The following is a 15011-nucleotide window of genomic DNA, read 5'->3' as shown; positions in this document are numbered from 1 at the left end:
TTGGTAGTCTCTATGATATTAGTAGTTCGTCCAGATGCACCGCAACACCAAAATAAAGAAACATATGTAGCCACAAGTCTGCCACACACACCGACACTATAATGGACTCAATGCAGAACATAAGGAAAAAAAATTTCAGTAGTCATGAGTATTTCATACAACAGCACAACACCACCAAAATAGCAGGACCTAATCTTAAAAAAAAAGAGTAATAGACAAGTCAATATCAAAATAATGCGGAAGCTTCACATCAAAAAAAAAAGAGAGAACATATTTAACTGAATTGGTACTGCTAGGGTAAAATGTAGTCGAGTTTGCAACTTTATATGAAGCATACTATCTCTATGTAACATAGAGATTGTAAATTAAACTTCAAATGATGAATAGTCACCTAATTGGTTTGAATTCCCAAACTTTTGCTAGATATGCTCAATCAGATCTGATTGAAGTTGTTTTTACATAGTATGATCACGAGTAGTGGCATCCAATTACGCTCACATCCTGATGTTGAGCAACAAAGGCTAACAATATGCTTTGCTAAAGTTTGGAGCTCAAAAGCAAGGCCTCCATAAGCTGACCACCAAAGAACAGCAAGAAAAGGCAAGTTGATACACTTACACCTAGCCAGATTGAAACAAAAAACAAACAAAAAAAGAGGATGCTTACGTGGATTTTTCTTTGTCTTGTCAGCTTGAGCCAACTTAGAAGAGAAGCATTCACCCTCCTCTCTCACATAATCATCAGATTGCGAGCTTATTTTGCTTTGTTTCGCCTCATCAGGGACCATTTTCCATAACACCTCATTGAACATATGCCTCAGCTTAGTACACAACATTCTATTGGCAAGGTCACTCTTAAGTTCAAAGAACCTTTTTGGATTCAAGAAGTATGCAGCCCCATATAACTTCTGATCCCTTTGGGAATCCCATCGGTTGCTCACAATACCCATCACCTTCTCAAGTAATTTTGCCTTGAGAGACAAAGAATGCTCTAGATCTTCTTCTTAGCGACTTCCATAGCATAACTAACCTTAGCCAAAGCTGCCCTCTCATCACCATCAACTAGCCTTAGCACAATGAGCAGCGCCTGAGATGCTCTCATGCAATTTTCAACCCCATTCCAAAAAACAGTTGTCAGCACATATGAAGAAACCTTTTTCCCTGCCTCCTTTCTAGCCAAGCTGGAACTAGTCCAACATTCATCCACAAAAAGACCTTTCAAAGCAGTGCAATGCTTCCACATAGATTGCAATGTGAGAAAAGCAGTAGCAAACCGTGTAGCTGCAGGCCTCACAATGTCGGCTCCATTTGTCTTCTTCCTCATAGCATCAAGAAGCCTACTGTGACTATAGATAAATGTAGTAACTTTCTTGGCTTTTGCAATAGAAGGGCTCAACATAGGAATTTTCATAATGTCCTCCAACATGAGATCCAAGCAGTGGGCAGCACATGGGGTCCAATACAAAGTTGGAATCCTTTCCATTAGAAGTCTACCTGCTGCCTTATAATTTGAACCATTGTCACTTACAATCCGAACCACATAATTTCTTCGGATAATATCAATTTGCTTCTCCAATAGATTTGCAATCAATTGTGCATCAGCTGCTAGGTGTAATATATCAATAGACTCCAAGAAGAATGTCCCTGCTAGACTATTGACAAGGAAATTGACTAAGTGACGTTTTCTTTTGTCTATCCACCCATCTGACATGAGAGAACAACCATATTCTTGCCAAGCCAATTCATGCTTTTCTCTTATTGAATTTGTCTTCTTCTTTGCCTTTTCAAGCAATGGCACCTGAAGGTCATGATAAGAGGCTGATATGTATCTAGGACCATATTGTCCAATAGACCCACACAAAATCTCCCAACTTCTTGACTTGATACAATTAAATGGAATGCCACATTCATACCAAAAATCAGCACATGTTCATCAACTCTCATCTTCTCCATCTTCTTTGTGATGCTATGGTTCTTTGAGAAGGACCCCTCATATGCCTTTCTTCTACAACTTCTTCTGGGCTTTTCCGAACCATTGAAGCAACAGATTTACCACCTTTGGGTGGCTCTGATATCTTTAACATAGTAGCAACAGCTATTGTAGCTAAACCTTTCTTTACTTGTGGCTTGACTTGCACAGCCACTTCTTCCTCATGGTCTGCAGCAACCTGTCCATCTTCATCACCATCATCATAGTCAACATGAATGACCTTGCCCTTCCTAGAATGAGATGCCAAGTGGTCACCAAGCTCATTCCTCACTTCTTAAGTTGAATTCAGACATTTTTCTACTTCTGGATGACCTCCTTGAATGTGACGCTTTAACCTTGATATTCCACAAACCATATTCTTGTCACAAAGTACACATCGCAATATTTTTTTTTATGTTCCAAATCCGGATAAAATGTATACTTCCATCCCGGGTCCTTCGAGTTGGCCTTCCATTTAGGGTCCTTCTTTGGATCATAGGGCAGCTCATTGCTCCCATTCTGGCCTTGAACGCCGTTAGCTTGATCCATCGTTGTCACTGCCATGCTACCTGTAAATTATTATATTTGTGCTAGATGTTAGCTCACAAATTGACAATATAGTATGCTAACTTGCTAAGACCAAGTTACTAACAGAAGTACAAAACCACAGCACAAGCATGGCACAAACGACAAATCACTAAAAGCCATCCAAGATAAATGAATAAAACAAACAGCAAAGCAACAACACTTGGCTACTTGCCAATATAATAACACTAGATAGTACAAAGCACTAGCAAAAGTAGCAGGTCCACTAGTCCAGTGGTCCACACAACACTAGCAAAAGCAACATTGTAGGCTTGCAGCAAGCACACATGGGCATCCCTACTAGACCAACAAACATATACTATGCAGGGCATATGGCATCTAGCAGAGCACTAGAGCAGGCAACAACTTGCATCAGGCCAATAAATTGGACAGCAGAGTATGAGATAGTGAGAGAAGAGAACTAGCAAAGCAACCAGCAAGAAAGAGTAAGCAAAGCATAGCATGAGACCATAGAAACCTTTAGGGAAAAGGAGAGAAGTTGAAACTAACCTCGAGGTTGATTCCTAATGGATGAACTCAATTGCAGTTGCCCACCAGTTGCATTCAACACCAGTGATTTGGGATGGGAGAAGAGGAAGCCAAGGAGATAGAAGAGGATGAGAGCAAGAGGGAAGGAGGAGGTTGGCTGGAGGCGCAGGCGCACAGGCTTGTGTAGCCAGCGCTCGTATCGCGTCCCTATTCTCTCTCTGCTGATTGCCTGGCGGCGGCTGTGGGAGTGGGACTAGGGTTTCCTTCTCTTTTTGCTATAGTATCCCCTTAATGAGCTAGTCAATATATGGCCCAGTGCCCACCCAATGTATGGGCCAACAAACCATCACTGTCAAAATCACCCGACTTAATCGATCTGAGCACGATTATTCGTTTGACTTAACAACCATGACCCACACCAATGCACATCTCTGGTAAGCTAGCTAAACAACTATATCGATACAAGTATAAAATAAAGTCGGTACTCAAATAATATAAAGGGGATAAAATACCGAAGATATATAAAGAAGAATATTATATTAATTTAATAAGTCTTATAAAGGAAGATAGAAAAGCTGCTAGAGCCATACCCTACTAAAGACTCGAGGACTAAGAAAATTATTATATCTCCTACTCCACTAGCACTAGAACACTACTAAACTTGAGAGAGCTCTTTGATCTTCTTCTTGAGTGTGTGTGAATGGAATGAGAGGAGGGGTATTTATAGGCCATGAGGTGCCTTGGGAGTGTGGAGATGCTCAAGGTATCCAATGAGCATATTCCCTCTTGCTTCACCTCCTTGCGCCAAGTGTCCAGCGACGGTTTCTTCAGGTAGAAACGGTCACAACCGCCTTGGGACGTTGATAACTACCAGTTGGTGAAAAACTGGGCTGATTGGGCTAGCTGCTGGTTCGGCCGAACCCTAGCCTGTCCCAACAGCCCACAACTCGGCAAGTGCACTCCTTGTTGATTCCTCGGCTCAGTAGTGTAGTGCTTGGTCCCAATTGATATTATTTTAATGGGTTTAGAGGCCTATCCACCCATAAGTCTGTTCTCGATGGATTTCATTTAATTGTTCGGTTATGTTCCGTCGATTCTCCTCCATTTATAAATGCTTATCCTGCATATATGTTAGTATCATAGCACATAGTGGAAGTAGATATTTTAATTGGAAATTATGCATTGCAAGCATAGCTAGTCTTCATTAACTGGGTAATACTGACGGTCGAAATTGGTCGATAACGACCGTCAACAACCCCCCCCCCCCCCAAAGCTTTAATCTTTGCTCGTCCCGAGTAAAGGACGAAATGAAACAAACAAATCAGGAGTTGCTGCAATGCTATATATCTAGAATGTTAAAAATGCATAGTATGGGTTCTCTTACCAGAATCATGCCAGTCAGCATGGTGTCTTACCCATACGCCTAAACTGTGAGGCATCATGCTTCACCTTGTCTTGGGCGGTTGAGAGACAGAACAGTTAGTAAAGCACTACTCACCCATTTCTCGTCTAACTTTTATTCCGGAGATTTTCTCAAATGATTTTTTCCAATAAAAAAAACAAGTTCCTCAAATGATTCTCTCAGTCCCTCAGTGGTGTATAATTGTATTCCTCACCAAGATATTGCCATTGTCCCTACTCTAAGGTCAAATATGTGGAGTTTGGTAGGGATCAAGTAAGGCACACTTGTATTCACATTTATTACTAAGTCAAAAATCTTGACCAAAGAAGATAGCAAAACATACTTCTGATCAAGATCATGCAAGATGTGGGTGTGGAATATTTGGTGGAACTAAGACATATTTGGTGGATAAATATAAAACTAAACTTTACTCTTTTTTGATATACCTCTTGGGATGGTAGAAGAGAAACAATATGACGGTTTTTGATGGAGGAAGAGGCGAATCAATGAGGAGAAGGTTTTGATCGTCTACCTTCGTGGGGGTGAAGGCAGGAGCTTGCAGTCAACCCCCCCACAACCGTTCAAGTAATCCAAAGTGAGTTGTTCGATTGCTTGATAGACCGATATCAATTTAGATGTTGTTAAGTCCACATGCAACGTGAACTGTTGGATTGCTTGAACTGTGGATGATGGGCTAACTGCATGCTCGTGCCTTCATGCTATGAAGGCAAACGATCCAAATCCTAAGGGGAGGGACTTGGCAACGCACAATGCGAAGGTCTCCTGGTGATGCGCAACGAACGGAAGGGAATGCACCGCCTGCGATGCTAGGGGGGAGGGGAAGGGGAAAAGGTTGTTGACTGGCTGGCTGGACCATGTGGGGAATTACGTTAGGCTCACAGAGCAAGAGAGAAAGCCTTGAGGGAGCAATCTGCTACGTTGAGCAGAAGGATCCAATGGATGAAAATAAATGGTGACATCACTCAACCTCGAAGTAGGAAATTGCTAGTAACTAAGTGAGCTCAACATAGGTATATATGATAAGAAATAAACTAGCAGGAGTTCATTGAAGTGAAAAAAAATGTCATTCTAATATAACCCATTAATTAACTAACAACATTGATTAACCTATGTCTTTGGGAGGAAAATTTGCACCATACCATTCTGACTTGCCAGGAGACTATTCTGGCCACCATGCACTAGTGGCATGAGCATGTGCCGCAGGAAAACCGACGACTGGACCACTAGCTCGTAAAGCACCACTAGCAAGAGTAGTTGTGTCTGGAGCACCGGCAACATCTAGAACAGGGGCGAGTATTCACTGGCGGCATGATTGGATTTGGATTGGCACTTCTTTAATTCATTCTGTTGTATTCATCCTTGCACATGGCTTAGGACAACTTATTTCTTAGGGATGAGTGATTGAGGATTATTTTGTCCGATTTTAGCTATCAAGCAGAGAGAGATTGGAAAAGATGGGTGATTGGGGGAAAATGGAGGCGGCGAGACAGATAGAGAGAAGGTGAGCAAGATGTTGGCACCAAGAGGCTTGGGAACATGCCAAAATTTCGTGAGGATTCGGTGCACGGTAGAAGAAGCTGGCGTGTGGGACGGAGACAAGAACAGTGGATTGGGAGCTCGAGTAAAATCCGGGTGTGTGGAAGAAACGATGAGTTGCCCCCAACGCTGATTTCTCTTGTTTCTTGGGCCTTGGTGTGTACGCCGAGCCCGTTTCATGCATGAGACATACTGTTTCTCTTCTCTCTCTCTCACCCCTAATTTCCTTGTCACATCAAATTTTTGTTTATATGATAGCCATAAATTCTGTGGACATTGGTAGATGTGGAGGGTTAGGACTACCCTAAAACATCTTTGATCATGCGAACATGAAATAGTTGTGCCAGATAATCTTTATAAAAATACAAGTATATCTTAATCCACCAAAGCTGTACAATATATGAAGCATTGCATCAGTTCCAAAACTATTCATTTCTTGAAATTGTGTGCCAACATATATATATATATATATATATATATAGCATAACTGTTTTTTTTTATTATAGACGCGCATGGTCTCCACTACACATGCACACCACACCACGGGTACACACCAATTAATGAATACATGCTCAAAGAGATGAAAACTCTTGACCCACCAAAATCACTGTTGAAAGTGTATTCGAACCACATTTTTAAGTTAATACTATATATAACTAAAGTTTCCAAGGCCCCGTTCGATGCTTCAAAAAGAAGGTAAATTTTTTGCGGACGCGAAACGAGAAACCTCATTAGTATATGATTAATTAAGTATTAACTATTATAAATTTGAAAAATGGATTTATTTGCTTTTTTTAAACAACTTGCATATAGAAACTTTTTTAAAAACACACCATTTGACAGTTTGAAAAGCTAATAAAAAAGGAGTTGAAGAAAAGAACTAAGTTTTAGGATACACTTTTTAATTAAGTTAATACTATAACAAAAGCTGAATGTGTATCCAAACCACATTTGTAAGTTAATGCTATAACAAAAGTTGCATATTACAATATATACACTTTTGTTGATAATATATGGATTTCCTCCAAAGCCAAGCTACCTAGCTCTTGGATCATCGTCTTCAGCGAAGCTTCCTATGTCCCTATCCGTGTCGATCTTTCCATTTTAATTTATTTCTTCCAACGCGGTTGAACCGTGTGTAGGCCGCGTCGACCAAATATATTATATATACATAAGATATCACAGCATGGAAATGGTAGACTGATAGATAACGACTTGAGCAAAGCTATTTATTTTATTCAGCATGCAGCCAACAACGAGCTTTGCTTGCGTTTCCTACGAAAATTACAAAAGGAGACGCGTTTGTGTTCGTCGTCGTCGTCATTCTCTTCTCTCTTGTTTTTTCCTCTAGAACAAGGAAATTAAATGTGATGGTATATGAATTGCTAGGTTAATTTCCATGCACAAGTACGTACGTCTTTATATACTCCTAGTCCTAAGATGTACTGGTGTATTGACATGCATGTATAAGATTCCTCGTTTGTGCCGCATGTTGGTGCCGGTTTGAGAATCCGGCACCTAAGGCCATAATCGGCACCAAAGTCAATCTCTATAGTAGTGAAACGGAAACTTCCCTGGCTTTAATACATGAGAAAATCCAAAAAAAAAATTACCAAGCTCTAATAAATATCTACAAGTTGTATGAAATGTACACGTAAATTTATCCTAGAAATATCATCGTTGTTAGGATTTCATTTGCAGCCTTATGTTAGATGCTATAGGATAAAAAAGTGCATTTAACGGAGCAGGATGTATGTAACCCTAACGACGAAACGACGATGATATTTCTATGACAAAGTCACTTGTACGGGTGGTATTTTTTAAAACTCGTACTCATCGATGATATGTGTTGAACTTGGACGTTTGTTAATGATATTTTTGGATTTTTTTTTCTCTCAATATATATCAAAAAAAATCGAGGTGAAGGTGTCATGTTTTAGGTTTTTATGTTTAATGGAGCAGTAGGTTGTCGGCTCACGCTTCTTGTGTTCGTTATTTTTAATATGTTAGTATGTTACTCTCTTTTTTTTTACACGTATGCTTACACGTCAATACACTCTTAAGTGCGCCGCATAATAATATGGTCACATACAAATTCCAACCTATTGAAGAAATTTTCTCAAAAAAACATATTAAATAAAATAATATGGATTAATTAAAATTCGTAATAAAAATAAAATAAAATAAGTAATTTGGTCGCAATACAAAACTCCAAAATAAAATAAAATTTTCAGTAAAATTCGGAATAAAAAATATAATAAGTCCCCATGTAAAATACTATAAAATATCAAGAGTCCATATCAAGTGGTAAATTATAAAATTCGGAATAATAAAATAAAATACTATTACTTTATGTCCCTCTTTGTGCAGGTTTATTAGCTTAATAGAATTCGGTCAACTAATCATTTGACCGGCCCTGCTATATAAAAAATATATTAAACAGTGTTCCTCCAGAAGTAGTAAAAATCGTACAGAAGCAGCAGCTGAATATTTTGGATAGATACAGCCGCTGTTTTTCCATACCGTACTACGTACTCTAGCTAGTTGTACGTGTCAAGTTGTCCTTCAGTTTTATATTATTAGTCATTTTAATTTTATTTCTTAGTTATTTTTTTTTGTGTTTGATCAAATTTATAAAAACAATACAGTGGTATTTTCAACATAAGACAAATATATTATCAAAATATATTTAATATTAAATCTAATAAAACTAATGGATATAAATATTTTATATGTTGCTAAATTTTTTAATAAAAAAAATAAATTTGTCAAACTTACTAAGATTTCACTATGAAAAATATCAAAACGATTAATAATATGAATTAGAAGGAATATAAAATATTTTAGCCACTGACCGCGGCCTGTCTCCACTAACTGTTAAAAATTAAGACGATAAATATAAAAAACATAACCCAAAACAAAAAAGAATTTTTCAAGCGCATGCGTACCTGGCGTACCACTCTTTGGCACATATATATATCCGAACAAACAAACTACTCCCTTCATTTTTTTAATATATAACGTTTTTAAGATACATTTAATTATTTAAAAAAATTATATAATTATTATTTATTTTATTGTGACTTGATTTATTTTTAAATGTTAGATATGACTTAATTTATTTTATATTTTGTACAAAAGTTTTTAATAAAATAAATGGTCAAATATTTATAAAAAAAAGTTAACAACGTGCTACTCCAGTAGTACCCTCGACGTGTCGTCGTCGTTGCCCTGTTCCATTTTACATTTTTACTTGCTCTATAAAATAAACCACGCGAGAACGCACATGATGCTCTTCCATTAGATGACCCAACAAGGCAAGCAAACTAGGCTTCCGTACACACGTGCACACATTGGTGAAAACCAAAGTAGCGCTCCATTAACATGCTGCGTCCTCCGCCGCCCTCGTCCGTTCTCACGGCCAGCGCCGCAGCAGCTCGGCCGCCGGCGTCGGTAGTGCAGCCACAGCGGCAGGCGGCCCACCGGCGGAGGGCGGAGACGCTGCGGCTGCGGCGCGTGTTCGAGATGTTCGACCGCGACGGCGACGGCGTGATCACGCCGGCCGAGCTGTCGGGCGCGCTGTGCCGGCTCGGCGCGCGCGGGGAGGCGCCGCCCGCGGCCGCCGCGCTCGACGCGGTCGTCGCGGCGTACATTGCCCCGGGGATGGCGGGGCTCCGCTTCGCCGAATTCGAGGCGCTCCACGCCGAGCTTGCCGGCCTGGGTGGTCGTCAGGCGGTGGCGGCGGCGGAGGCGGAGGAGGAGAAGGAGGCGGACATGAGGGAGGCGTTCGGGGTGTTCGACGAGGACGGCGACGGGTACATCTCCGCGGCGGAGCTGCAGGCCGTGCTGTCGCGGATGGGGCTCCCGGAGGCCGCGTGCATGGCGCGGGTGCGCGACATGATCGCCGCCGCCGACCGGGACAGCGACGGCCGTGTCGACTACGAGGAATTCAAGGCCATGATGGCCGCTGGTAATTAATTCGGACGTGTACGTAGCTAGCGATTGGATTTTCTCGTCTCATATCGATCAAACACTCCTGTTCAAATACATCGTGCAAACTGTGGTTTCAATCCTGTATAGGCTCTCCTTGTAGTAGGATGTAAAAAGATAATAGAAAATCCATTGTGTATCTCGAGGTTTCACATATGAGATCATCGGAGGAGGTGGTTGGGAACCCCACCTCCCCTCCATGCAAATCGAAGTTTGTTTTATTGTATGATTAATTAAGTATTAACTAGTTTTTTTTGAAAAATGAATTAATATGATTTTTTTAATTAACTTTCATATAGAAAGTTTTTTATAAATCAAACCATTTAGCAGTTTAAAAAGCATGCGTGCGGAAAACGAGAGAGGTGGGTTGAGAAAATAGGGAGAAGAATACAGCCTTAGGTTCATGGCAGATGGACTGATCTGGTATAGTGCCCGTCACCAAAAAGTGAAGAAGGTTGAGACCCGGGTAGCAAAAAGAACATGAAAATTTTAGAAAGTAGCATTTGGGCATGTTTATTTTGGAGGATAGCAAGTAGTAAATTCTCCCTTGTTTTGTAGGTAGATCAAGTTAGAATTCATAGCCAAAAATAATTAATAAATACTTAATAGTTCATAGTAATATTATGCTTGCTCCATCCAAATATGATAGGGCATATGTTTGTCACGAAGACCAAGAAAGAGTTAATGCCCCCACATATACAATAACTAACATTATACTCGTCATATCAGGAGCTGCATGCAATGTCGATTTGTTTCCACACATGTTGTGTTTCCTATTACCTATGTCTCCATTGGATATGCTTATCCCGTCTCTGACATTTCACCTCTCGCTAGAGACACTACGAGCATTCATGAAAAAACGACGATCAAACTCGGAATATTTTTCTCCCTTACGCACTAATCATATTTGGACGGAGGGGGGTATACCAACATTGACAAGATGTAAGGATTACGGTAATTTCTGAAAAATTTCATATGAAAACAGTATACCATTAAAATGACCAGAAAAAAATCGCCATAACATTTCCATTCTATTTTCGAACAATCCATAATCAAAATATAACGTTCCGCCACAGGACGAAAACAGTAGCCAACACTTTACAAGTTTCATACCGTTTTCAACCTTAGACCTTCCCTCCTTTCCTCCTTGTTACGTGGAGGGCCACACGCTCTGCAGGCCGATACTCGCGGCGCCCCGTGAGACGCCGTACCGGCCATCGATCGATCCGCCCATGAACCGCAATCCCGGCCGTCCATAGCACCCACGTGGCGAAATCCTAACCGTCCACGTGGATCCTAACGGTCCCGGCGTCAGATAACGCACCACCCCCCGCCTTTGCCTCCCGACCGCCATTTCGGTTTCCTCCCCGCAGATCCAAGAAACGCCACCCAGACGTAAGAAAAAGAAAAAAAAACAGTGTCATTGCTACATAGAGAGACATGAGAGGTGAACAAAACCCCCCAGAATAAACACAGGCTTTCCTTCGTTTCAAGGAAGAACACACACAGAGATAGAGGTGAAGAGCGAGAGAGGGTAATAAACCGTTGTGTCTCACTGTAAGTGTCCATGATCTTTGACCATTGCGTTGTTGATAATTTCTTTGTGAATGCAATGCAACACCTGGCGTTGGATTTAGACAAATTGTATTGTTCTTCTTCTGTTGTTGTTGTTGTTTTTTCTCTGAAGAATAAATTAACGTGTGTGGAAAAAGATTTCAGTCCTCGATTTGATGTTTCGTTTGCCATTGTGTACCAAATCAAATCAGGGGGGAGGGAATGATGTCCGAAGGCGAGGAGCACGGGTCGCTGCTGGAGAAGATCAACGACAAGATCCATGAGTTCAAGAAGGGATCGTCGTCATCCTCGTCCTCGGACTCCGACGACGACAAGAAGCACCACCACAAGTCCAAGTCCAAGAAGAAGCGGCTCTTCGGCCGGACGAACCCGCTACATCACGTCCTAGGAGGAGGCAAAGGTACATACATATACATCTCTAGCCTGAAAATGCTTGTTTCTCTGATGATTCGGAATCCGATCGGTTAATGAACAAATTCTACTTAAATTGGATGGATGTTTTGAACATTTCCAGCGTAAGAATCGATCCTGGAATGTCTGAATTTTCTTTTCTAAGTTCATCGCCGTTTCATATTTTTTTATAGAAGGATATTTTTTACCCAGGCCCGGCTCTACATCTAACTAAATATATGCACTATTTTTAAATTGGAAACTTAGCCTCTTAAACAATCCAATCTAAAATTCGCTCCTATAGTGGAAATTTCGAGTCTTTTCAAATTAGGAACTTAGTTCCTCAGATAACCCAATCTAAAATTCGTGCAACCACTAAACTATATGCGCTTTTGCTCGTGGCCGTTTGATGTGTAATCTTCTCTCTTCAGCTGCTGATCTTGTGCTGTGGAGGGACAAGCAGACGTCAGGGAGCATCCTGGCGGGAGTGACCGTGATCTGGTTGCTGTTCGAGGGGATCGGCTACCACCTCCTCACCTTCTTCTGCCACTCGCTCATGGTCTTCCTCACCGTCTGCTTCGTCTGGGCCAATGCCGCCTCCTTCATCAACAGGTCACCCCCATGATTAGTTCATTCTCGCTTCTTCTACTAACAATTTAGCTTCGTTTTGTTCTTGTCAGAAGAATCGAAAACTGGTCCTCCTACAAAAATCTATTTGTGGCTTGATAGATGAATATTGATTTAATAGAATGGTTAATTTCGGAGCTATCTTAGAAGTAACTGAAAAAAAATAAAAGCACGAATATATATCTGGATTTGATCAGTTTACTCATGTCATTTCTCTGTCATCTTGGTGCTATTCATGTTGGTCTAATCTTTGTTGGCTCTAGTTGCTTTTGCCTAGCTAGCTGTTTATTCTGAAGAATTCATTTCTATTACAGTATATAGTTTTCTATATATTCAATGTACAACTGCACTGCTCAACTGTATACGTTGAACTCTTTTTATTTCTTCGAACAAAACCTATACATGTACAGTTTTAAAAGAGAACAATTTTGAAAGAGATTTCGGCCCTTGTTACCAAGTAATGGATGGAGAGGAGTAGAACAACAAATTCATGCTTTGTGGAGGCTGATATAACATATTAGAAATTTCAGGGGTCCTCCAAAGTTCCCAGATGCAATTCTGTCTGAAGTCCAATGCCTGAAGATTGCTCATATTCTGAGGAAAGAAATCAATGAGGCCTTCTTAACATTACGCCATGTCGCCTCCGGAAAAGACCTCAAAACATATCTTATGGTAATTTTTTTTTAATTTTATTAATTCCCTTTTCATGTAATTGACGCGCAATGTGATACTGGAGCATCTTCTTCTTCTTCCAGACAGTTGCAGGCCTCTGGTTCGTTTCTATAATTGGGAGCTGCTTCAGCTTCTTGACTTTGTCTTACACCAGTAAGCACATTGTTTACTTTCTCAGATTTCACTGCAAATTACTACTTCCTCCGTTTCACAATGTAAGTCATTCTAGCATTCCCCACATAATGAATCTAAATAGATATATATGTCTAGATTCATTAACATCAATATGAATGTAGAAAATGCTAGAATGACTTACATTGTGAAACGGAGGGAGTAGTAGTTTTTTGAGGTGTGTTCTGAAAGAATTGTGAAATATGCTCCCATATCTATTGACAAAAAATTGAAGTAAAACTCAAAGGTTTCCCCTTTGCATATAGAAAAACTGTGTGATAAAGTATGTACATTAATTTCTATAATTTTACTCACCCTTACCAAATTATGAAAATTATGTTGATTGCAAAACAAAATTGATGGATTTATTCACGAATATCTGAATTTGCATTGGTTACTGTTTGGGGAAAAAACAAACACATGGGAATGCACAATATTGTGTTCTGATGTCTACTCGCATTCGCATCAGATCGAATATATAACAATACCTTCTCACTTTTGAATTTGTTACATGATAGAAAATTACTACTCTGAGTTTTGTTTCTTCCATGCACGTTTAGGGAAAGTGTCTCCACGCAGGTCAGTCAAATAGTAATTTCGATAAAAAAATTCATTACGGTAGGATATTGAATTATTTAACCTGTTAGTACTAGGTAATGTTGAAAAGCTATGATCTTACACTTCTATCTCTTCTCTTTGGATGACCTGGAAACTGAAAAGCCTGAATCTGAAAATTATGATCAGAAATGCAGATCAATAGATAACAATTTGTATCTCTATCGCTCATCGTCGTTTGAGACACTCAATTTGATGCATGTTTGCAGTTTTCCTGATGGCATACACACTGCCAATGCTGTATGAGAAATACGAAGATGAAGTCGATGTCGTGGGCGAGAAGGCCCTAATCGAGCTCAAGAAGCAATATGCAGTGCTTGATCACAAGCTTCTCTCAAAGATCCCAATGTTAGCTGAGAAGAAACAGCACTAAACTGATGCTTTGAAGACCAAAGCCCCTTAATTTGCATGTTTCATCTTCAGCTCAGCACATCACCAAAGTAGTCTATTTGGGTTTCCTCTGTCATCTTATAGCAATATTTGGGATGACATCAGATAGAAATGGTTTTGATTCTCGAGCATCCGAAAACCGGGTTTTTTTTTGGAGCACTAGTACGGAGAACACTGTAGACGGTCACATGGAGTAGTTGCTTATGTTCCAGTAACTTTCAGTTCATATTTTTGAGCTTCTGTTTGGTCACAAGATACATATGACACACAATTTACTATGATTATTATTTGCATGTATTATTTGAGGTATTCTGAATGCTGAAGACCATACTAATTAGCAGATTAATTCATTTTGGTCCTTTCTGTTGATAACTGACTGTTGCATGCTTGTTCTGTGATCAATGCACATACTTCACTTGTGTGTTGCTCATGCTTGATGTGCTCATTAACTTGGAGGTGAATGAATTGATTTGGACATATTCTTCTGAATTTCAAGTTACTAGCAGCGATTAACACACATTAAGAACCTTAAAAACTTGAATGGATTCAGATAACACTAGACATTTAAATTTTGCAACTC

General features: G+C 40.1%; 2 protein-coding genes and 1 pseudogene across 2 annotated transcripts; 2 read left to right on the top strand and 1 right to left on the bottom strand.

The window, feature by feature from the left end:
- Positions 1 to 324: 324 nt before the first annotated feature.
- On the bottom strand, positions 325 to 2246 carry LOC136356739 (uncharacterized; annotated as a pseudogene).
- Positions 2247 to 9292: 7046 nt separating this feature from the next.
- Positions 9293 to 10128, top strand: LOC4338382 (probable calcium-binding protein CML21). The gene has a single exon (NM_001420336.1). The coding sequence runs from the start codon at positions 9386 to 9388 to the stop codon at positions 9977 to 9979; it is 594 nt and encodes a 197-aa protein (NP_001407265.1). The 5' UTR covers positions 9293 to 9385; the 3' UTR covers positions 9980 to 10128.
- Positions 10129 to 11368: 1240 nt separating this feature from the next.
- Positions 11369 to 14799, top strand: LOC4338381 (reticulon-like protein B1). The gene is made up of 6 exons (NM_001420337.1): positions 11369 to 11548; positions 11758 to 11966; positions 12388 to 12568; positions 13114 to 13255; positions 13339 to 13408; positions 14251 to 14799. The coding sequence occupies exons 2-6, from the start codon at positions 11768 to 11770 to the stop codon at positions 14412 to 14414; spliced, it is 756 nt and encodes a 251-aa protein (NP_001407266.1). The 5' UTR covers positions 11369 to 11548; positions 11758 to 11767; the 3' UTR covers positions 14415 to 14799.
- The last annotated feature ends 212 nt before the right edge of the window (positions 14800 to 15011 follow it).

The sequence above is a fragment of the Oryza sativa genome, chromosome 5 (assembly GCF_034140825.1).
Source record: "Oryza sativa Japonica Group chromosome 5, ASM3414082v1".
NCBI classification, from domain to species: domain Eukaryota; kingdom Viridiplantae; phylum Streptophyta; class Magnoliopsida; order Poales; family Poaceae; genus Oryza; species Oryza sativa.
The sequence above is the reverse complement of the archived record's forward strand: the minus strand, read 5'-3'. Positions and strand labels throughout refer to the sequence as shown.